General features: G+C 32.7%; 1 protein-coding gene across 2 annotated transcripts in view; it reads right to left on the reverse strand.

The window, feature by feature from the left end:
- LOC143238948 (neural cell adhesion molecule 2-like) overlaps positions 1-23,171 on the reverse strand; it is a 40,485-nt gene that overhangs the window by 7,658 nt on the left and 9,656 nt on the right. For both annotated transcript variants that reach the window (XM_076479614.1, XM_076479615.1), the window contains 6 exons: positions 21,552-21,842; positions 20,311-20,598; positions 18,290-18,586; positions 7,877-8,017; positions 5,721-5,748; positions 313-401 (listed from right to left, as the gene is read on the reverse strand). In XM_076479614.1, the coding sequence (XP_076335729.1) occupies positions 313-401; positions 5,721-5,748; positions 7,877-8,017; positions 18,290-18,586; positions 20,311-20,598; positions 21,552-21,842 (1,134 nt within the window). The remainder of the gene's footprint in view (positions 1-312; positions 402-5,720; positions 5,749-7,876; positions 8,018-18,289; positions 18,587-20,310; positions 20,599-21,551; positions 21,843-23,171) is intronic.

Here is a 23,171-nt window from a genome sequence, read left to right on the forward strand (position 1 = left end):
CAACGAAAATATATTCAAGTTCGCGGTAACTCCTGTTGCAATAATTTTCAAAACTGATTTTAATTTTTCTCAAACGTTTTAACGTCAATCATGCGTTTCTGTTTAATAATTCCGTTAAGGTTGTTTTAATTATTCTGTTGTGTTCCAATTACTGTATGTTTTTACAACAGGAAGTTGCCAACCAGTTCAGTTTACTCATAATTTTTTTATGCATTTTAAACAATAACTAAAATAAAAATTGCATACTGGTCAGAATATATATTTTACTTGTACAAATCCTTCAGGTGCTGTTAAAGATACGAAAAAAATTACCTGGAATAATGTCTGGTCCTCTTTCGTCTTCAACTGTTGATAATGGACTGTAGTGCTCAGCGCTAGTCTTCATTGTTACACTTTCATCTCTTTAGTAAATGTACAATTATGTATTTTAGTATACTTCAGTATATTTGTTTTTCGGAAAGGGATATAAACTATGATTTGAAATTTATAATTAATCGAGGAGTTTTTTTTGAATAATATATCAGTTAATTTTTTAAACTTTAAAATAGATAAATAAAGGTTGAAAAGAGAAGACATACATACGGTCTGGTAGGTAATAATGAAAAATTAGCTAGGTTTCTACTGATTTTCAATTGATAATGTTGGCTGGAATAAAGAAGACAGAAACTAATGAATTAAAACATGTCTTCATAAACCCATGAACTTTTCTTTCAGTACTCATCTCTTCGTTTTACACTTTCTTCAAAGGTAAGGACTGTAAATAACCTCAGACATAAAATATGCAAAATTAATTTTATTAACAACTTTCCATACAGGTTACCTGCACGAAGCTGATTATTTAAGGTTATTTTCTTGTTAGAAAACCTTATTTTGAAGTATATGCTAATAAGGCCATTAATAACTTCAAAATTAATTAATATATATTTTTGCTATTAATACTTTTGAAGTTGACTTTTTATATGCTTTTATTTTTATCGCTAATCTTGTTATATATATAGATTTGTGTATGCTATTATATACTCCTTGTATGGGGGATTTTATGTTTGTATTTTCATATCATACGTCTTCGTTTGTTTATCCACAACGGTACAAATGTCAACTACGTATTTAGTAGAGGTTACGCTGTGCGTTCAAAGCCTCACACAATATCAAAATATTTTATATTCTAAGGTTACAGAGCTATAAACATTAGATATCAGTTGCTGTTGAAATCGTGCATAGTCCACGCCACTGAAGAAGCTGTAAAGAGAATCATTAGACATTGAAATAAGTGTGTCCTCTGTAAGTTATGCTTAATAAATATTAGAAAAAATATGAAGTTCTCAAGAGCTTTAAATGTAAACAGTTGATAAATAAAAATAAAACGATTTATAGTCATATTGTGAGATAACTAATTCAGTTTTTATTCAGTTATGGTTTTGTTTATCTTTCATTTATTATTCCTTCTATAGTTCAATTTATCTATGAATTTTAGTTACTCTGACTCACGTTATGATGGTTACATATATTTTGTGTACATATATATGTGTTATGAGACTGATATCAGTTCCCCTAACGGTGACGTACAGATATCATTATCGTACCACAAAAGTACGTAAATTATGTACAGATATTTGGCACAAGATTTTGTAAAGTTAGATGAAATAATTTGTAATCTTGTGCCCTAACAAGGGAATAAAAACCCTACATTGAGCTTTAAAAAGTTAGTTCACCAGATATAATAACTAATATTATTGCAAGTTTAAATGAGGGATATTATTATCGTGGAATTACATGGTGTGTTTTTTATTTGTCTGCTTTTTCCTCTTGATTTATTGAACTATTTATTAACCTGACTTTACACTTTGTATTGTTTATTAACGTTAATTTCATGTCCAGACCCGGCACATATTTCTTTACTGTGTTTTGATAAGTTATCAACTCTGTATTTCAGTAGGTTGAAAGTCGCATTTAATATTTTCATGCTTGTCAAAGGAAAATAATTTTGTATTTCTTTTTTTTCTAAATCTGGTTGTAACAACGAATTCCTTTAGACCATTACAACATAACATTACATTTGTCAATGGTAAGCATCACTTGCGCGTCACTAATTTGTTTCAGAAACCGAAACATTTTCCCCGTAGACTGTAGTTCAATTAGCTTCCTCTATCACAGGGGTAGTACTTAAACACATGGAAAAGTTATTTCTAATCGCTGTTTTATTTTATTTCGGTTTATTAAAAGCCTAGTAGTATACGGTTCGTATACGAGATAATGTAAATATCGCTTGTATTACGTTTAACAACAATACACTACACATTATCTATACGCTTGGATTGATTTATATAAATTGTACAAGGAGACGAAAATTGTACATATGCCAAACGTAAGTTATTTTGATTAATTACTGATAGCAAGCCCTCCCCTTTTTGCACGAAGTATATACTTCTTACAATAACAGGCACTCTCTAAATATTTGTGATTCGGGTACCTAGAGTCCATCGACAATGTAAGCAAATACTGAAATAATTAATATCCACAACTGAAAGATTATTATTCGTTTTAACAAATAAATTATAATCATGAGATATTTAAACAGCCGTTCAACACCCAATATCCAAGTTGTTACGGTTCAGAAACGTATAATCAATGTTATGATTAATCGGATAATAGCACTCCAAAAGCTACGTATCAAAAACTCAGTCTCAGACTATGACAAATCAATAATGAATTAACTAACTGTTAAGCATAATGTGTTTCCTTACAGGAGTACTATGAATCGGGCAATAGTATTTAGTATAATGGAAATCCAACGTCAGAAGTCAGACTGGAATGAACTAAACACTACACTATCTAGTTTTACTGTGTAACAAATACTTAGTATCTAAACTATTTTGAGTAGGAAACCATGTATCCAGATGAGTAAGGATCAGTCGCACTTCCAGCTACTGAGTGAGTTACATCTTACTCGAGTCAGAATGACGCAGACACATGGTATTTAAATTATTTGAAAAATCATTTTTAGTATACGAACTACTACGTAAGCTGGTGTATACTGTTTTCCATCTCTAGAGAAAGATTTTCTTGTGAAAAAAATCCAAAAAGTTTCCTTAAACTTCTGTTAGCACAAACCAAAAATCTAGCAGCTGTCATCATAAAGTCAACGATAATAGCTAAACATCACTCCAACAAGCTTTCATTTCTCTCCTAATACCTTTTTCAACTAAAAGCTTTACGAACAACATACACACATTTTAATTAAAATTAAGCTAATTAGTTCACTGTTTGGCTCATAACGAGACTATTATCTGGATTACAGCGAATGTGGTGTATGTTGTTGTTGTTGTGATTTTGAATTAAGCATAAAGCTACACAATGGGCTATCTGTGCTCTGTCCACACGAGTATTGAAACCCGGTTTTTAGCGTTGTAAGTCCGCAAACATACCGCTGAGCCACTAGGGGGCATGAGGTGTCTAGTATTAAGATAAATACTTGTATCAATCACATATCCCATACCAACAAGAATCGAAGACGTTGTATTTAAACTAAGATTGTCTAGAAATACTGTAACCAGGTTAGTAAGAATCGAACATTTAACATCAAGACATTTGCCATCCAGGTTAGTACAAATAGAACATATAGAATTTGGTTTAGAATGAATCCAGCATCTAGGATCAGGATTAATGTTGACACGATATGTAATGAAAGTTAGTGTAAATTAGGCATCTATTCTTCAGGAAACAAAAGTATACAAGCAATAAAGACATTTAAATGTAAAATAATATCGGGAAGGCAGTAGTGACAAAAATAATGCAAACAAATGTATAGTGATGACACAGCTATAGATAAATCATCCCTATGCGACTTTCAATAATAAATTTTAATATTATACAAAATGGATACGAGGCCAGTCAATTCGATCGACTTCGTAGCGAGAATCTGTAATAGTCTGTAATAATCAAAATATCTTTTGACACAGTTTTTTTTTGTATTTAGGTCCTTGGCTCTACGTTACACAAGACTGATGCCTATCCTGACATGATCATGATGATTTGATAAACAAACTGACTACCGACAGTCAAAAATGTGTAACTTCTAACTGCAGAAATATTAATGGCAAGCACGCGTTTTATGGTGTAACATAAAAATTTCATATTGAAAGTCATTTATTCGTGTTCTATGTATATTTGTCATCACTATATTCTTGTTTGATTTCTTTATAACATCTATATTTTTTACATCGTTTTGCATTTACAAATATTTTTATTACTTGTTTTGTGACGTGTTTTTGCATATGAAAGGAAGAAAATGTATCTTATGAATGTGTAATAAAATTTAGTATTATGTGTATTGATTTATTTTTTATTTATTCACTTTATACATAATATAGGGGTTGGCTCCCAATAGACATCAATTGTATAGTATACAAAGCATTGAGTATTCTGTGTATTACAGTCATCTAATTTCCATCTATACTTGTCTAGTAATTATAGTTTCATCCTGTACTTAAGCCTTTTATAGCGATACCATAGGTCTGTGAGAAAGTTCACTTCAAGGAATAATGATAACATTGTTCACACTAGAATTACGATTTTTGTGTTAATTACTAATAGCTATTACAAGTAAGCAATGACATCGTATACAGCCCAGAAACACGTAAAGAGAATTTATGTTTAAACTGATGTTAGTGATAAAGAAGTTTAGTTATCTCAACTGAAACAATAAGAAAAAAAGATGAATTATTTGGTGGATTGGTCACCTTCTGGTATGGTATCTTGGCAATGATGTCTTGCCAAACGAGGGATTGTTGATTAGAAAACCAAATAAAAGTGGGTCGGAACCATCTTTTAAAGTGAAGTTCTCTGTTACTGTCGATTTTTGCAGCTTGTGTATTTGTATTATGCCTAATGAGTGCATTATCACCCCTACATTTAGAGTGTAGCGACTCTGTGATAATCAGACAATTAGTGCTGAAGTTAGTCTGAAAACTGGGGTAGACTGTTTTTAACATTCAATATTCAGGCAAACCTCTAATTTCCAATGTAAAGTGTCTTTTTTTTTGTATTTCGCGCAAAGCTACACGAGGGCTATCTGCGCTAGCCGTCCCTAATTTAGCAGTGTAAGATTAAAGGGAGATCGGATAAGTATCACTACCCACCGCCAACTCTTGGGCTACTCTTTTACCAACGAATAGTGGAATTGAGCGTCACATTATAATACCTCACCGCTGACAGGGCGAGCATGTTTGGTGTGACGGGAATTCCAACCCACAATCTTCAGATTACGAGATGAGTGCCTTAACCACCTGGCCATGCAAGGCCTGATGTATAGTGAATTAGTTACCTTTCACTATGGACAGTCCAAATTATAAGCCCTTATATCTAAAAATATGAGAGTTGAATAAACAGTAATCAAAATAAAAGAATACTTACCTTTTTGTTGCATTAAACTTCTAAATAGACTTAAGCGGGAAAACTTTCTATTATACAGCTTTATATTATATTTTCTTTATATTATACACCTATTAATATATGTGTGTGGATATTTTTAAACTCATATTAGTAAAGAGACTTCAAGACAAAATTTTATGGATTAAACGACTAAAACGAAACGTGATTAACATGTTTTTTCCTACATGTGTTAAAATTTAAACACGAGTGTGTTTTAATATGTTCAGACTTTAATTTTCTAGTTCCTAAACCTTTTAAAACTGCAAATAAAAGAAAGTATTAAAACGTACCGGTTTTCGACTCCGAAGAAAGTTTTTCCTGTTGGAAAAAAAATCCATAATTTTCTTCTAAATTTGTATGCACTACACACTTCATATACTTTAAAGTAAGACAAAAATAATCTAAGTAAAAAATATAAGTATTTATGTGTGTGTGTGTGTAATACATGTTTTCTGTCAATCCTTACGTTTCTGAGATACGCTTTAATGAAAGATCAAGTTAATGACGAAGCTTAAGTTTTTTCCTTCTTCATTTTTCTCTTTAGATTGGAGATTTCTCTTATGTAACGTTGAGAACATGCTAGTCTGAGCTAAGTAGTGTGTGTAATGTTCAAACAATATTTAAGACAGATGCTTTAGCCTTCAACTAACAATTAAATAATAACAATAAATACATCTAATATTGCAACGTTACTAATGCTACGGAGTTATCAACAATTTGGAAAATTTAGTTGTGAAATATATGACACATGCATATAAGACATTCCAGGGCTATTTCAGTTCAATGTTGATAACGTGTTCTAGTCATTTGATTTGAAATATTCGTTTAAGATGTATGCCTTTCATGATAGGTTTTGAACAACAAAAAAAACTGTGTAGTGTTGTGTTGGGAGAGAATATAAGAACACAGAAACATTTTAATTGTTTATCACTGCAAACTTCTTTGAAATGAAAGAAACTAATTTATTTTTGTTTATAATTTTATTAATTTAATTATGAAGTCCGTTTATTGTCCGTTACATTTTGTGCTCTCTTCCATGCCATCGTTTTCTTATATTTAAGATATTAGGCTTGTTTTACTTATCCAAAAAGCTGTTTCGTAACCTAGCCTGTATGGTGACCTTATATATATATATATATACGTTTTATGAAGTGGATTAGGAATCATTATAGCTGGTTGACCAACAAGGCTTAACAAACAAACAAAACAATTGAAGAGGATTTTCTAACCATAATTTGGGTTTTCCACAACATTAGTTTCTGCAGTTGCAATGAAGAAAGAACGAAAACTAACTCTAGTTTGGTGATTGATTACAGAAGAATATCTACTGGAATTGTGTTAAATGATGGGTAGAGAAGCTGGGAAAAAATTATATTTGTTTATTACATTAAAACCGTAATAACTAAAAGTATGATCTTCACACATGAATTTGGTTTAATTTAAAGCTTTTTTTCCGTTAATTTGTAAGTTTCACGAAACTTTTGCTCCAGCTTAAACAAACTCCTCAATGAACACGTTTTTCTTTTAGCACCAGACGTTAACAATATAAAATCTAATAGAAAAGTGAGTCACAAAGTTTGTTTCAAATGGAGATCTACAAGTTTATTTACAATAATTAATCTGTTTGCTCTTTTATCCGTAATATATAAAATTGTTCTTTACAATAGAATGAAAATAAACTGTCAAAATAGGGAGATAACAACAAAGTATTAAACATCTGGAACGAAAATGGGTGTAAAAATATATTAGTATTGAGTTTAAATGTAATTCAGCTCGTGAATCTTCATACATTGTATATGAATTTGTTAAATATTCAAAAGGAAGAGCATAAATATGTTCTCGAATATACCACAAAGTTGTGTGAAGAAATCACACTTAAAGGCAATATGCTAATTAACTTTTGCTGTTTCGCTACTTTAGTTCATGATTTTAAATGTTATTAGTTTTCTTTGAGACAACATAAAGCCATAAGCCTCATATTTGAAGGCATGATAAGATACATCTGCTGAGGGATCCATCCGTGCAAATAAAAGATTTAACTGTTAGTCATTTCAAATTTGTAACCGTTTAAATTATACTCGTTACTCTACAAGTGTTAGACTTAAAGCAGGGATGCGTTTTCATGTTTAAACTTTAATATTTGAATTCGTAAACACCTTATAAATATAAATAAAATAAAAATTATTAAAACTGTGTGTATGTGTATTTCACCAAAACGGTTTTAATAAATATTTAAATATTTCAACATCTTAAAAGATAATTCTAGAACCTGTGAGTGATAAAAATGTTTCAAAGCGATATTTATCTGTTTTTTTTAGTTTCTATGAATTATGCTTTTTTATATTATTCAGTTCATTAGATACTACATTAGCTTAATGCTTTTAAGAGAAATAAATCATTCTGTGTGACGTTAAGAGCAGCGGAAGGCCTAATAAAACCAACTAACCTGCAACTCTTTTTCTGTTTCTTCTCGAACGGATTTTAACAACAACGATAATTACTAGGATCACACATACTAATCCTGCTACTCCAGCAACTGTGGTCACCAGAACTGGACTGAACTCAACAAACCACTCGTCATTAGGACCTGGAAAGATTTTGTAACATGGTCATTTCAACGTTTATCTGTTCCAATATTCTTACCGAGTAGTACAAAAATCTCATGTATTTAGAAGAAAAAAGAGAACTAGTGAGAGGAGATATATTAATAGAACTTTTCTAATAATGTTTTTCATTCAGCGTTAATTATACATAAGCGTTTCATGTGCTATGAAATTGGCACGCAATAACGTTTTCATATAAAATTATTTGCATCAATATTTCAGTTTTACTAAACGAACAAAAACATGAAGACATATCAAACTACTTTTTCATTTCTGTTTTAAGAAATGCTTAATTTTTTATAGAAACGTGTATGCTTGTGAACCGACGTTCAATAAGACGCTCAGAACGTCATCGTGTCGAAATAGTAAAAATCATTTCTCTTGAACCTTTCTAAACAAATGTTAACACCTATCTGTCCAAAACACTCAGACGTTATTATGTGTGTGTTTTCTTACAGTAAAGCCACATCGTGCTATCTACTGAGCCTGCCGAGAGGAATCAAACCGCTGATTTTAGGTTGTAAATCCGTAGACATGCCGATGTACTAGCGGGGGGCGACATTATTACGCCTGAGTCCTTCATCTAGTGTTGTAAACAATTTTCTTGAGAAATAAAAATGTGAAATAGCAATATCATTACACTCCAATTTTGAAACATAACATGAAACATAAGAATATATATATACTAATCAGTTGGAGAGCATAGTATTTCGTTTCATTATGTGCTCTCTTACTTCAAGAAATTTAAGTTATACAGGTTTCTTCTAAAACACTTAAGAAACATGAAATACCAACTAAATAGAAATTCTAGTTAAAGTTTCCATTTTTTGGGGGGGCTGGCATGGCGAAGCGCGTAAGGCGTGCGACTCGTAAGCAGAGGGTCGCGGGTTCGCGCCCGCGTCGCGCTAAACACGCTCGCCCTCTAAGCCGTGCGACTCGTAAGCAGAGGGTCGCGGGTTCGCGCCCGCGTCGCGCTAAACACGCTCGCCCTCTAAGCCGTGGGGGTGTATAATATGAAGGTCAATCCCACTATTCGTTGGTAAAAGAGTAGCCCAAGAGTTGGCGGTGGGTGGTGATGACTAGCTGCCTTCCCTCTAGTCGTACACTGCTAAATTAGGGACGGCTAGCATAGATAGCCCTCGTGCAGCTTTGTGCGAAATTCCAAAACAAACAATCCATTTTTTTGGATTCCCCAGTGAATTATTGATGAGTTTTCGGAGCTACAACGCTAAAATCAGGGTTCAATTTCCTCGCAGTAGACAAAGTGGAGATAACCCATGATGTGGCATTGTCTTTGAACAACTCCACCGTTTTTTCTAATGTATATTATTTTATGTACAAAAAATTCACAAATTTAACTATCAGACAGAACTATGTGAAAATTAAACTAAAATTCATGATTTATAGAAATCTCATAATCTAGCACTAATTATTACGAATATGTGTAATGTGCCTTAAGGCCTTTATTTTTCCGAACAATCTCTGTATTGTTAATTTTTTGCTGTTTCGGCAGCTGTCTCTACGCGACAATGAAGACTTCATTTGAATAGTACTTAAACACCAATTTTGTATTTTTTGTTATGCTATACGTATCATAGCTGAAGTAACTGCAATGTTATATAAAGCTCATGGCCAGTGTTATCATTTAGGTTGATACTTAGCTATTTTTATATAAAAAGACAGAAAGAAAGAAAATACACTGGAATTTTTTAAACATAACTTTCTCACTATGCTTGACAAACTAAACAGAATTTAACATGCTAAAGGTTACAAAAAAAGAAGGAATCTTCAATAGCCGCGGCATTTCATATTCTTTTAGGCAGGATTAAGATAAGATAACCTATAATAAAATTTTCTTTTTCTTTTAATAGCAATACTTTGGTGCTCTACCAGTACCAAGCGTTTATACTCGATTCGATTTTACTACCCATCAGAATACCTATTAACCTACCCTCAAAATGAATTTTTTAAAGTAAGATTAGTGTAAATTAATCTATGAGACCTAGAACAAATACATCAACCCAAAGGCCTTGATAACTTGAATCCAAAACTGTAATTAGATCTCAAATCAGTCAAAGGTTGACGGTAGCTATGAGTTACAAGTTTGTACTTAATAAAACAACAACAAACAAACTCATAATCGTCCTGTAAGCCGCTATGACGCGGCTAAAAAAATGGTTTATTTGAAATTTCACGCAAAGCTACACGAGGGCTATCTGTGCTAGCCGTCCATAATTTTGCAGTGAAAGACTAGAGAGAAGGCAACTAGTCATCACCAACCAACGCTAACTGTTGGGCTACTCTTTTATCAACGAATTGAGGGATTGACCGTCACTTTATAAGGCCCCACGACTGAAAGGGCAAGCATGTTTGAAGTGACGGGGATTCGAACCCACTACCCTCGGATTATGAGTTGTTGTTGTTGTTTGAAATTTCGCACAAAGCTACTCGAGGGCTATCTGTGCTAGCCGTCCCTAATTTAGCAGTGTAAGACTAGAGGGAAGGCAGCTAGTCATCACCACCCACCGCCAACCCTTGGGCTACTCTTTTACCAACGAATAGTGGGATTGACCGTCACATTATAACGCCCCCACGGCTGGGAGGGCGAGCATGTTTGGCGCGACTCGGGCGCGAACCCGCGACGCTCAAATTACGAAGCGCACGCCCTAACGCGCTAGGCCATTCCAGGCCCGGATTATGAGTCGAGTGCCTTATCCACTAGCCATGCCGGGCCTAAAAGGAATGAATTGAATGCTAAAAGTTTCTATTTCTTTGTAGTTTCAGAGTTTATGTGTTGCGTTTTTATTAATTTTCGTACTAATATATAAAAACAAGTTAAATTAGAATGTATTTATCAATTCTAGCAATAAATATCACATTTATTTCATACTTGAAACAGAACAAAAATCCACGTTTCTGAAAAAATTTAGTTCACGTAATATCATTTGCTATTAAATAAGGGATATCTTTTTCCAAATCTTTTTAAGTACATAAAGAATTATTACCTTTTATCTATAAAGTATACTTAAGTTGCATTAAGAGGCACTAAAATGACGCCGCTAATTTTCACGGAATCTTTTTTTTTTTGTCTGTGAAGTTGGTAACTGAAAAAAAATCGTAAAAAGCGCGGTAGATAAAAGAAATAGACTCACAGTGGGAAACTAAAATGATCAAAGCTATCATTTTTTGTTGATTTTTTTCCCGTTTAACACCCGATCATGGTCTTATACAAGCAAAGGTTTTTATTATCACATTTTAAATCTGTTATACTTCGTCACTAATAACTCAGTAACTATTATATTGGATCAGTAATAACTCAATTATTGCCGTCTTGATTCAATCAGTAATAGTTAATAATCAGTTACAGAGCACTTTCAAGTTTTTGCTGTATTTTTTATTACGAAGAGTAGTGCCTGTCAAGGTTTGAGCAAGCTGTTAAAACAAGTATTTCATTAAGATACTCATTAACAGATGAAAATAATTAACAGTTATGGAAATATATTTTGTTGAATATCATAGAAACACGAAATTATAGTGATATCTTTTTATAAGCTTTATCAGTCTTAAGAAGAAAGAAAAACGAATGAGCTTCTTGCATTATATTTATGTCTCATACGCTTCGAAATAGCCTAATAAATGCTTGCCTTTTCAGTTAAATTAAATTTGACTTTGTTTATAATAAATGAACAAAAAAACATCTGTCACAAACATAAAGCTTCATTGGATGGAAATATAATCAACTCAACTCTGATAGCTCCGAGATATTCCCGAATTGAAGATTTTGCGTTGCCCTGCAATGACATTTTATTGTGTAATGTAAGTTTATACATCTTTATATTCCATTAGATATATACATCTTATTTATATGAATATAGCATGAAAAAGTTTAAAATATACTAATATGAATATTTTTGACTAATTCAACAACTTATTACTGGAATTGCTTAACGGATATATCTCGGGGTATAGAGAATACAAAATTCTATAAAAAAGACAAATATGTGAAAGAAAAAAAAACTTTGTATTTGCATATAAATCAATATATTTTAATAAAGTTTTAATAAGTGGAGAGAGTATAGAGCTAACACACTGATTTCTATTTAATTCATTAAGTAACCAGTTATAACGATAACAAAAACCCAAGATATAAATACGATCCCCCCGTGTTAACTATTTCACTAAAATTACAAAATATCTGCATAATCATGTAACCTAAGAAGCGGGATCGTTAATAGTAGAGGCTCTTTAAATAAGCCAATAGAAGTTGTGCCAATTAGTAAGTATATTACTCTGTAAATAATAATAACAAATTCCAGATTCTCACACACTTAAAAGTGGACAATTTGACATGTCACTTGAATCTCAATTTTCTTTAGTAGTTCCATATTTTATTTGAACAGAAATTCAATATTTCAGACTTCTAATCTTTAAAAGAATGCAACAAACCAAAAACGAAATATGTTGATACACTGGTATGTTTACGAGAAGGTGTTAGAAAACAATATTAGAAGCAAAGAAAAATACTTAAACTTTATCTATATATCTGGTTATTGATCTGTCATAGATTTTTGAGTTTCATTAAAACCTACGTAGCTTATGCCACAAAGCAAGAAAATTAATGCATTGATAAATCTATTTTGAATCTATGTCAAAATATTTTTTTATTTGGTTTTGATTGATTGGGGGCTTAGTTAAACACTTCACGGTCTTAAGTGACTCGCAACGACAGGAATGATTTTTTGTCCTGACAAACACCTTACCAAATTACATCTTTTTTTCATGTATCTTCAAATAAAAAAATAGAATGAAAGTGATCCATAAAAAAAATGTTATCAGTTCTTTAAAATAGAAACATGTATAAGAAAACATAAAAAAATATTCCAAATAAAAGCACAAAAGACAGGGCAGAGCAATCAGATGTACAAAGACATGAAACAATCAATCCTATCTGGACATCTTTAATTAAGAAACTTCCTTTTAAGTATCTGGTCTACAGAAACATAATGTTTAGGTCTTCTAAAAATATCTTTTATAATGCATAATCAACCACATATTTTTTTCGGGAATCTGATAAATTTATATGGAATACAGTATATTTAAGGATAAGTGACTAAACTCCATCAAAATGTACACTTGTATTACTTCCCAGAATATCATGTCATTAATCTGACACATCTTAGTACAGTATAACCAAATTGTATATACGAGATCTGCTTACTTGAAGACTTTAGAGCGTTGAGTTTGTTATCTATAGAGCTTCATAATTTCATACAATTACATATAACTAATTCGTTGTTAAAATAATTTAACATTTAGCTATTTTTCCGGTTTCTGTTTACAAAGAGGAATATTGACAAGAAGGTATGAAACAGATTTTTTAATAAATATAATATTTGCGATAAATTCTGCTTTATGGATTTCTTATGGATTCAAAATTGTTAGAGATCTACGTTTTGCTCTCCATAACTGATTTGATTATTTAATTAAATGTAATTTAGCACAACAATACAGCATGGGCTATCTGTGCTTTTCCGACCGTGGGTATCGAAACCCGGTTTCTAAGAGGGTGAGTCTGCACACATAACGCTGTGCCACTTGTGAGCTTCCATAATTGGCTCTCTACTAAGCCTTTCGTTTAATCCATTTAAGAGAAATGTGAAAAACGTGCAATGTGCTTGATTTTTATTACATATTTTAGGCCTATAATACTTTTTTTTGGTGTTAAAACTGCAATTCTGTGATAGAGGTAATCCATTAAAACTTCTTATTTTTTTCTATTTGTATTATTTAGCTCCAATATTTAAACGTGTTAAAGATGGATTTAAGTGACACTAGCTCTCAGAATGTTTATTAGAAGATAACCAAAATCTCTCAAAACACAGGTTACAAGTAGTAACAAAATGTATTCGATTAATTCCGATTTCACACTTAAGAACGCCGATGTTACATTATGAATTTAGTTGTTTCCAGTAGCTCTTTCAATAATATGAATTCTTAACTGGTAACCTAGCGCACTATTGAACTGTTATATTAATATAAACTATAATATACCTTTTTTGTACATCAATAGACTATTAGAATCACAAAATGTCCTCTAGGTTGATTAAACTCGCAGGCATTTAGGCTTCTATAACCTCGTGAGATTCTTAGGTTGATTAATAGAGTTTGTCATAGGATTAACAGGAACTAACATATCCTTGAAGTACACTGAGTTTGTTTGTTTGTTTTTTTAATTTCGCGCAAAGCTACACGAGGGCTATCTGCGCTACCCGTCCCTAATTTAGCAGTGTAAGACTAGAGGGAAGGCAACTAGTCATAACCACCCACCGCCAACTCTGGGGCTACTCTTTTACCAACGAATAGTAGGAATGATCGTACATAATAACGCTCCCATGACTGAAATGGCGAGCATGTTTGGTGTGACAGGGATTCGAACCTGCCACCCTCAGATTACGAGTCGAGTACCTTATCCATCTTACCATGCTGGGCACAGTGCATTGAGTATATATGTTCATTGCCATTTTTCTCTTATTGAAAAGATTAATATTACATGTGAAACTTCTCGGGTTATTATATGTATCATATATAAAATCAGACATTCAGTAGACAAAACGTAAAAAGAAAAAATCAAAGAAATAGTGGAGTTAGAAAATCTTCTTACCTTAGTGGAACACTTACTAAAGACAGAAGATGTCATTTCGCGAGTGTAAGAAACTTTTCCACAAACATATTGTAGTTTGTTTAAGAATAATTATGTCATAATTCAAATCAGAAAAACTTTCAAATAAATGTAAAGAGAAATACTTAATTGAGCCAGTAATTAAACTTTTTCTTTGTGGTTTTTAGTTGCTAGTTATCAGCTAAGATTATTCGCCCAAAAGGAATTTCCAGAAGAGAAAGAACTGAGCTAAACTTCATCACGGAAACCGGTTTGGCCAGTAGGATCGGTAATCAAGGTTTCATGATTTTTTTCTTCGTGTAATTTCTACATAACTCAAACTGATATGCATAACCTATCTCTAGAAAAATAATGCACAACGTATGGAAGTCTAATAACGTGGTTTGTTTCAACGCTTAGTTTAATGCGAGCTCTTCAATTTCCGTCACAAACTCTTCTTGTGAAACAGACTTTTGTGTTTTTTTGTGGTGTGAGTACTTGAAAAGTTGAGCAACATTATGACTAATGTAACGTTAAATTGTTTAATAGACCACAATGTTGTAAAATATAAGTCGTCATTATGTGCGCAATCAATCAACCAAATTACTGGTAACAGTATACGGTCCTAAGCCATGGCGACAGTGCTAAACATGATAGATAACAGACATTACTTGGAGTTCCAAGGTGTTTCTAAAAGCTGTTCATGAAAAGCACATTTCTCTTGAAAACTAAATACTACATCAAATAAAAAGTGCTTTATAGGAATGATCAATATTATTGCACACAGATATTTAGATTGTTCTGCATATCATTTTATCATGTGTAGAAGGCCCGGCGTGGCCAGGTAGTTAAGGCACTCGACTCGTAATCTGAGGGTCGCGGATTCGAATCCACGTCAAACCAAATATTTTGCTCTTTCAGCCATGGGGACGTTATAATGTTACGGTCAATCCCACTATTTATTGGCAAAAGAGTAGCCCAAGAGTTGTCGGTGGGTGGTGATAACTAGCTGCTTTTCCTCCAACCTTACACTGTAAAATTAAGAACGGCTAGCTCAGATAGCCTTCGTTTAGCTTTGCGCAAAATTAAAAAACAAATAAAAAACATTTGTAGAAACAGACATGGTTGAGAAACAAAAATAAATTTTATGCAGAGGGAAATTACAAATATTTTAGACTGTTTTATAAACTTTCATTAAATAATTTTTTTACAACAGTTATTTGTTATTTTGAATTTCGCGCAAAGCTACTCAAGGGCTATCTGTGCTAGCCGTCCCTAATTTAGCAGCGTAAGACTAGAGGGAAGGCAGCTAGTCATTACCACCCACCGCCAACTCTTGAGATACTCTTTTCCCAACGAATGGTGGGATTGATCGTCACATAATAACGCCCCCACGACTGAAAGGACGAAAATGTTTGGTGTGACGAGTCGAACGTCTTAACCCACCTAGCTATGCCGAGCCCTTTTACAGCAGCAATGAATTAGTATCAAGATGTGGTTCCACTTATTTTGAAAACTTTTGCATGGAACGAAGAGAAAAGGAAGAATTTAAATAACATTACTGTAAAAGTGTCACTAGAGAAGTCACACTGTAAAATATATCGTTTCCGACTTTTGGAGTTGCTAATACAGACAGAAAATTCTTATCTATATTAGACCAAACGTTTAGTTGTTTGTTTGGAATTTTGCTCAAAGTTCACGAAGTCTATCTGCGCTAGCCGTCCCTAATATACCAGTGATAGACTAGATGCAAGACAACCATTCTTTTACTAATTAAATTTAGAATTAACATTGACATTATGACGCCTCACACGGCTAAAAGGGCGAGCATGTTTAATAACGGATTCGAAATCGCTACTCTCATGTTGCAACCGAGCACTCGAACTACCAGGTCACTGAACTAATTATAGGAAGTTAGAACAAAAGTTATAAATCAAAATAACATTCAGTGAAACGTTTCATTTTCATACACAGAAGATTTAGCTAAGACAACAATTCATATAAAGTATTGACGTTATCTAAAGCATTATATTTACGAAAGTCTTTCTGTGTGTATGTCCGCTTATAATTGTGTAACCGATGGAACAGTTTTTGTCAATCTCTCATATACCCGTTGGGACTTCGAGTAGTGACGTAGGGGATCAGTACTCAGTTTTGATCCCATGTCAATTCCCGGTGAATTTAATGTATCTTAAACCAATTAGTCTACTTTGTTGCTATTTCTTCTGTTTTCAAACAACACTCATCTTTAGCAGTCTTAATAAATATACTAATGCTCACGTACTTCATGACTGATTAAGCAGTAACCTTAATTTGTCTGTTATCACTGATCATTTATACATAATTCCATATAATTTTTACGGTGCTGCGGAAATGGTTCATGTTGCAATCTTAATTATTCGATGATAATATTTGGTTAGTTTGTAATTAAGCACAAAGCTACACAATGGACTATCTGTGTTTTGCCCAAACGGGTATTGGCACCAGGTTTCTAGCGTTGTAAGTCCATAGACATAGCTCTGTGCCACTGAGAGCCTCTAAACAAAAGAAATTTATATACTTGTCTTTAAATTGGATGTTTAAAAATATGAGTGTAAAAGTTAATCATGAAACTTTTTATTAGATAAAGTTTGTGTTTGTGTTTTTCTTATAGCAAACCCACATCGGGCTATCTGCTCAGCCCACCGAGGGGAATCGAACCCCTGATTTTAGCGTTGTAAATCCGGAGACATACCGCTGTACTAGCGTGGGGCATAGATAAAGTTCAACTCTGGTTTTTGATGCACAGAATTCAATACGTAATAATGTAACATTTTATTGGTTAAGTTTAAAAGGTTACAATATTATCACATTTTAAAATAAACTATTTATTTTAGAAATATGCAACAGTTTACATAGCTTGTTCTTTAAAAAAATGATGTTGTGAAAGGTATTTCAGTATTGAGAGTCTAAAATATAGTTCTTTGGATAATAGTATACAGATGTTGACTACGTTATATTACAACGATTTTGGAGTTTCACACTATTATTACAATCCTATCTGGACATGCACTCGCACGTAGACCTAATTGCCCAAAGCTTCGTGTCATGCTCAAAGCACACTTTACTCTTTCCATGCTTCTCACAATCCATCTAATATACAAGGACTTCGGTTTCAGAATGTTCTTTTCAACAGTCCAATTGCACAAAAATCCATCCATAGGCGCTGCTTCTAGTTATTTGACCAGAATACCTTCTAATGGAATAGCATGAATACTCATTTTATTCTCTATCTGCTTGAAGAATGCGATGGTTGAACGTATCTATTATGGAAGCAAATTGTTTCGATTTATCAGTAAAATAGCTCTCTTGACTATGTTGTGGATTTTTACCTGCTATAAGATTCCTCGGTTGAATTAGTACTGGGCAACTAGGAATAGACATCAAAGAAGTTGCAATTCATCCATAGTAATTTCCATAGAAAATAAGGAAATTCTAAGGCTTCAATCTGAATACATCTGAACCTATGAATATTTTGTGTCGTCAAAATAGTTTTAATATAACGTTCTCAACTTTCTATAGTTTGTTCTTTAGTTAATCGATAATACATGCTACCTACCTTCAGTTTCACCGAAAGAGATAAGGGTGTTGAAATCCGTTGTCCATGTTTCACTTCTTCCTTTAGCGTTTACTGCATAAATTGAAATCCGAAATTTCGTATCTTTTGAAAGTCTTTCAAGTGAAAATTCTGGTTTCTTAGATGTTAGCTTTTTGTGAACTTTCTGTAGGTTATCAGCATATAATTCCAACACAAAGTGTTGACTCAACCCTCCATTATAACCTTTCAGACAACCAACCTCAACACTGTCAAGTGTTAAATTTTTTACTGAGCAGTTCACTGGTTTTGTCGGAGGTCCTGTTAAAGGCCCAGAAAGTTTATTTATTAAAATATTAGAATTAAATCATACATATTCCATAAAATAAAGATAGCTTACTCATAGTTTATCAGTCATATTTAAAAATAATAATGTTAATTAAATTAAGCAATGTAAACTCGTTTAGTTGGTGATAATATTCAATTACTTACTTACATAGTCACGCTTTTATTGATTGAAACTAAGTTTGTCAGTCACAAGTCATTGAGAGTATAATTTTGTGAAGTATTAGAGCTTATCATTTGGACAATAATCTGTGATACAGAACAAAATAAATATTTTACACGAAACATTGACTTAAATCTATAAACTGATTAGGAGGGTTTTGGTTGAGAGAAACATTTGTGTTATGTTTCATTTTATTTTTAAACATGTCTTGGATTTCAACAGCTCAACTATCTACAGTGTGACAGTCATATTGTATAGGTGTAGAAATGTTACGATTGCTACAAGGAACTAAGATGTAAAATGAAATACTATATTTGCCTCTTGCAATACAGTGTCTTAACACAACTGCAGCAATAATAATGAATGCACTGTAAATAACTTCTTATTTACAATCATTATAATCGCCCTTGATGAGCAAACTTATCATGTAGCTCACTTCTATAACAAAAAAATGAAAAGCCTAATTAAAACGTATTGAAATAGATAAAAAAGTCGTATAATAATCACTTCATCAAGTAGGTTGTTCATTTAAACAACTCACAAATAATAACTTCCCTTAAGCACGAATCGTAATTACCACTGTCACGTATAGCTTAACCACTCAATTTTAGCTAAGGGTTTGTTTGTTTGTTTGTTTTGGAATTTCGCACAAAGGTACTCGAGGGGTATCTGTGCTAGCCGTCCCTAATTTAGCAGTGAAGGCAGCTAGTCATCACCACCCACCGCTAACTCTTGGGCTACTCAATAGTGGGATTGACCGTCACATTATACGCCCCCACGGCTGGGAGAGCGAGCATGTTTAGCGCGACGCGGGCGCGAACCCGCTACCCTCGGATTACGAGTCGCACGCCTTACGCGTTTGGCCATGCCAGGCCTTTAGCTAAGGGAAAATAATTATGATATTTCAAATATTAGAAAACATTTAAAATATTGTTTCTTCTGAATGAAGTTTTAACCAGGAGATGGCATATTTCTAGCTTTGTAAAAACTTTTAAAACACAACTTTGATAAGTTCTACTTTGTGTGTTTTTCATTACCTGCAGGTGTGATATTATAAAAACAAGTCTTCTTCATCATTCCTACTTTGTTATTTAAAACACAACTTTGATAAGTTCTATTTTGTGTGTTTTCCATTGCCTGCAGGTGTGATATTATAAAAACAAGGCTTTTTCTGCATTCCTACTTTGTTATTTAAAACACAACTTTGATAAGTTCTACTTTGTGTGTTTTCCATTACCTGCAGGTGTGATATTATAAAAACAAGGCTTCTTCATCATTCCTACTTTGTTATTTAAAACACAACTTTGATAAGTTCTACTTTGTGTGTTTTTCATTACCTGTAGGTGTGATATTATAAAAACAAGGCTTCTTCATCATTCCTACTTTGTTATTTAAAACACAACTTTGATAAGTTCTACTTTGTGTGTTTTCCATTACCTGCAGGTGTGATATTATAAAAACAAGGCTTCTTCATCATTCCTACTTTTTTATTTAAAACACAACTTTGATAAGTTCTACTTTGTGTGTTTTTCATTACCTGCAGGTGTGATATTATAAAAACAAGGCTCCTTCATCATTCCTACTTTGTTACTTCCCCAACAGACTAGTGTACCATAGTCTTCCTGGTTCTGTGGGATAAAAGTCGCCACGCTACGAGCCATATCATCTTTGAATGTTAACACCTCTCTGTTTCCAAGAGAATTATTGAACATCCAACGAAACGTAACCTCCTCTGGATCTGCTTCAACCTCACATAAGACCTTCACCGTTTCGTGTACTGCCGTGCCATACACATGACGCTGAGTTGGTCGACATATTGGAGCAACTAGAAAACAGCAAGTAGAAATATAAAACTCACATTTTCTGTGTAATGTCATGGTTATAATTTATCTCTCTTAATAAACATTGCACTAAATACACAACCGTTTTAGACTGACATCAAGGTAGAAACACGTGCTCTTATGTAGTTATGGTGAAATAAATTACAATAGAAAGTAAGAGAGAAACGTTTATGCCACTATAAACGTTGAAAACACTCACACAATCGTATAAAAAGTAATTCCAACAAATATATAAGAGAATAAGTTTAGGAAACTTCCGTCGAACACACTTGTCTTTCGAGTTACAATTGTAAAACAGTAATCTAACTACGTACTATATGGTCAGATTCATTAATTTCAAAAACAGTAGTTTAGTGAATGAAATAGTTGTAATTAGAGGAGGGACGCGTCTATTAAGGGTGCTCATATGATTATTACTCAATCCTGGAAAGACGTAATAATCAAAGATTGCTATTATTCAATAAACTATTTCGTACAGTTGTGCTATTTAATGTAGATGTCGCTCTTTCCAGAATAATAGCTCCTCGCAGATGATAGTCATTTCATATTAACAGAATATGTATGCAGGTTAAAAAGAAACATAACATTTTCTTTCAAAATAATATTTCAAGTATTAACTGTTGGCAACAGCTGGTAATGTGTTTCCTAGTGACTACATGGTGTTCTACTTTTAATAAAATATAACCGTTTAAAAAAGGTTTTAATTTATTTCGCGGTTCTTGATAACTTCCTATACAACTAGAGGGTTTTTTGTTTACTAGTTTATTTGTTTAAAAATGAAAACTTTTGATATCTGAACTCTCTTTTCTTCCTCTTTTTAATATTTCATTTATGAGTTTTAAAACATGTAAAAGTTTACTTGTATGTCTATCTCTATATCTGAAACTTAAAAGATACACTGTATGCACGTAATGTGGAAAACAAACTTTATATTTACATTCAACTCGAAGATAAACAGGGTCACTTTCTCCACTTCCTTCGCTGTTAGTGGCCTTACAAACGTAACGGCCTCTCTTTGATCGGTCGACTTTTTGAAGAACCAGCGTGTAATTGCTTATAATAACTCCATCTGATTTGTTAGTAGTCAATTCGTCATCATTGAATAGCCAATGGAAATCAGTTACCCACGGATTAGCGCGAATTTCACAGTCGAAGAACACGTCATGTCCATTTCTCACTATGGGGTTGATTAGATCTCCAGAACTGTTGATACTGATGATTGGAGCAACTAAAATAATCGAAATTGAAATTAATGCTAACGGAACGAAAATACAAAGCTAATAACACTATCGTTTATTAATGTCTTTAGAAAATATTCATTCGTATGACTGTAAAAACAACAAAAAAGTAAACTGAACTGAAATTGACACTTATGAGTCAGATTTCACGACATTTCGTAATGCTAAACATAGCGTTAAACATAAAACTAGACTTGGAGTTATCTGCTTTGTGAACACCGCCAAGATGAAGGCTCGAATGTTAGCAACATAAGCTTACCGCTGAGCAACAGTAAAACAATAAAAAAGTTTTGTTTGCAGTTCATAAATAAGAAAAATATGTTACCCCTATCTTTAGAATGTATAATTTCATATTCCTCATTTTGGTTTATAAGTGTTTTTCGTAGTAGAGACACGCAGATTTCGAACTCATAAGATAAATCATTGTGTAATAAAGTTAGACATAGAGGTCGATTATTAATTATTTTAAGCAACATTTCCTATTTCAGATATCTGTATATAAGCTGTACTTGAAAACGAACAATGATTTGAAACATTAAATAAACATGTTTTTTTAAGCTAAACATATACACACTCATTGTTGCGGTCATATTTCTTTGCACATTAAAAATGTTTTTCAAAAGACGTAAAGAACTGGTTTTATCTATTACCAGCTTTAAAAATAGATACTCTAAAAACTCCTTCAGAAAATGTTATAATTAAAACATCAGTCAGGAACATAACTTGAAGTGATTTGGGTTCACGTTTCTCTTATACGGATTTGTATTTGATTTCTGGGTGTGGCATTTCTGAAAGTTATCAGTGTATTTGGTTGGTACAAGAGCTGGAGTGTGAAATATGTCGAAGACCAAGAAGACAGAAAAACAGTTGTGTACAGGTAATAATATTCTTTGTTTTGATACATAATCGAAACTCAGGAAAACAAACTAAAACATAATATTACAATTAACAAGTAAATAAAATGGATAAAAAATTACAATGGAATAAAGAAGATAATTGTAAAGTGAAATTGTCCAATTCTTTGTTTAAAAAATTAAATTAGAGTTACATAAATTAATGAATTTTGAAAAGTTTAGTAGCAATCTAGAATGTGGTATCAAAACTAGATAATTATATTTTCGATTAAAATACTACAAAAATTTCAGCCCCCACTGGTACAGCCGTATGTCTACGGACTTACAAACCTAGAATCAGTAGTTCAATTCCCCTCAGTAGGCTCAGCAAATAACCCGATGTCGTTTTGCTATAAGAAAACACACAAAAATACCACATTGGATATTTAAAATGTTCTAAACAATAAAGTGTACAAAGCCAAAAGT

The sequence above is a fragment of the Tachypleus tridentatus genome, chromosome 13, assembly GCF_004210375.1.
Source record: "Tachypleus tridentatus isolate NWPU-2018 chromosome 13, ASM421037v1, whole genome shotgun sequence".
NCBI classification, from domain to species: Eukaryota; Metazoa; Arthropoda; class Merostomata; order Xiphosura; family Limulidae; genus Tachypleus; species Tachypleus tridentatus.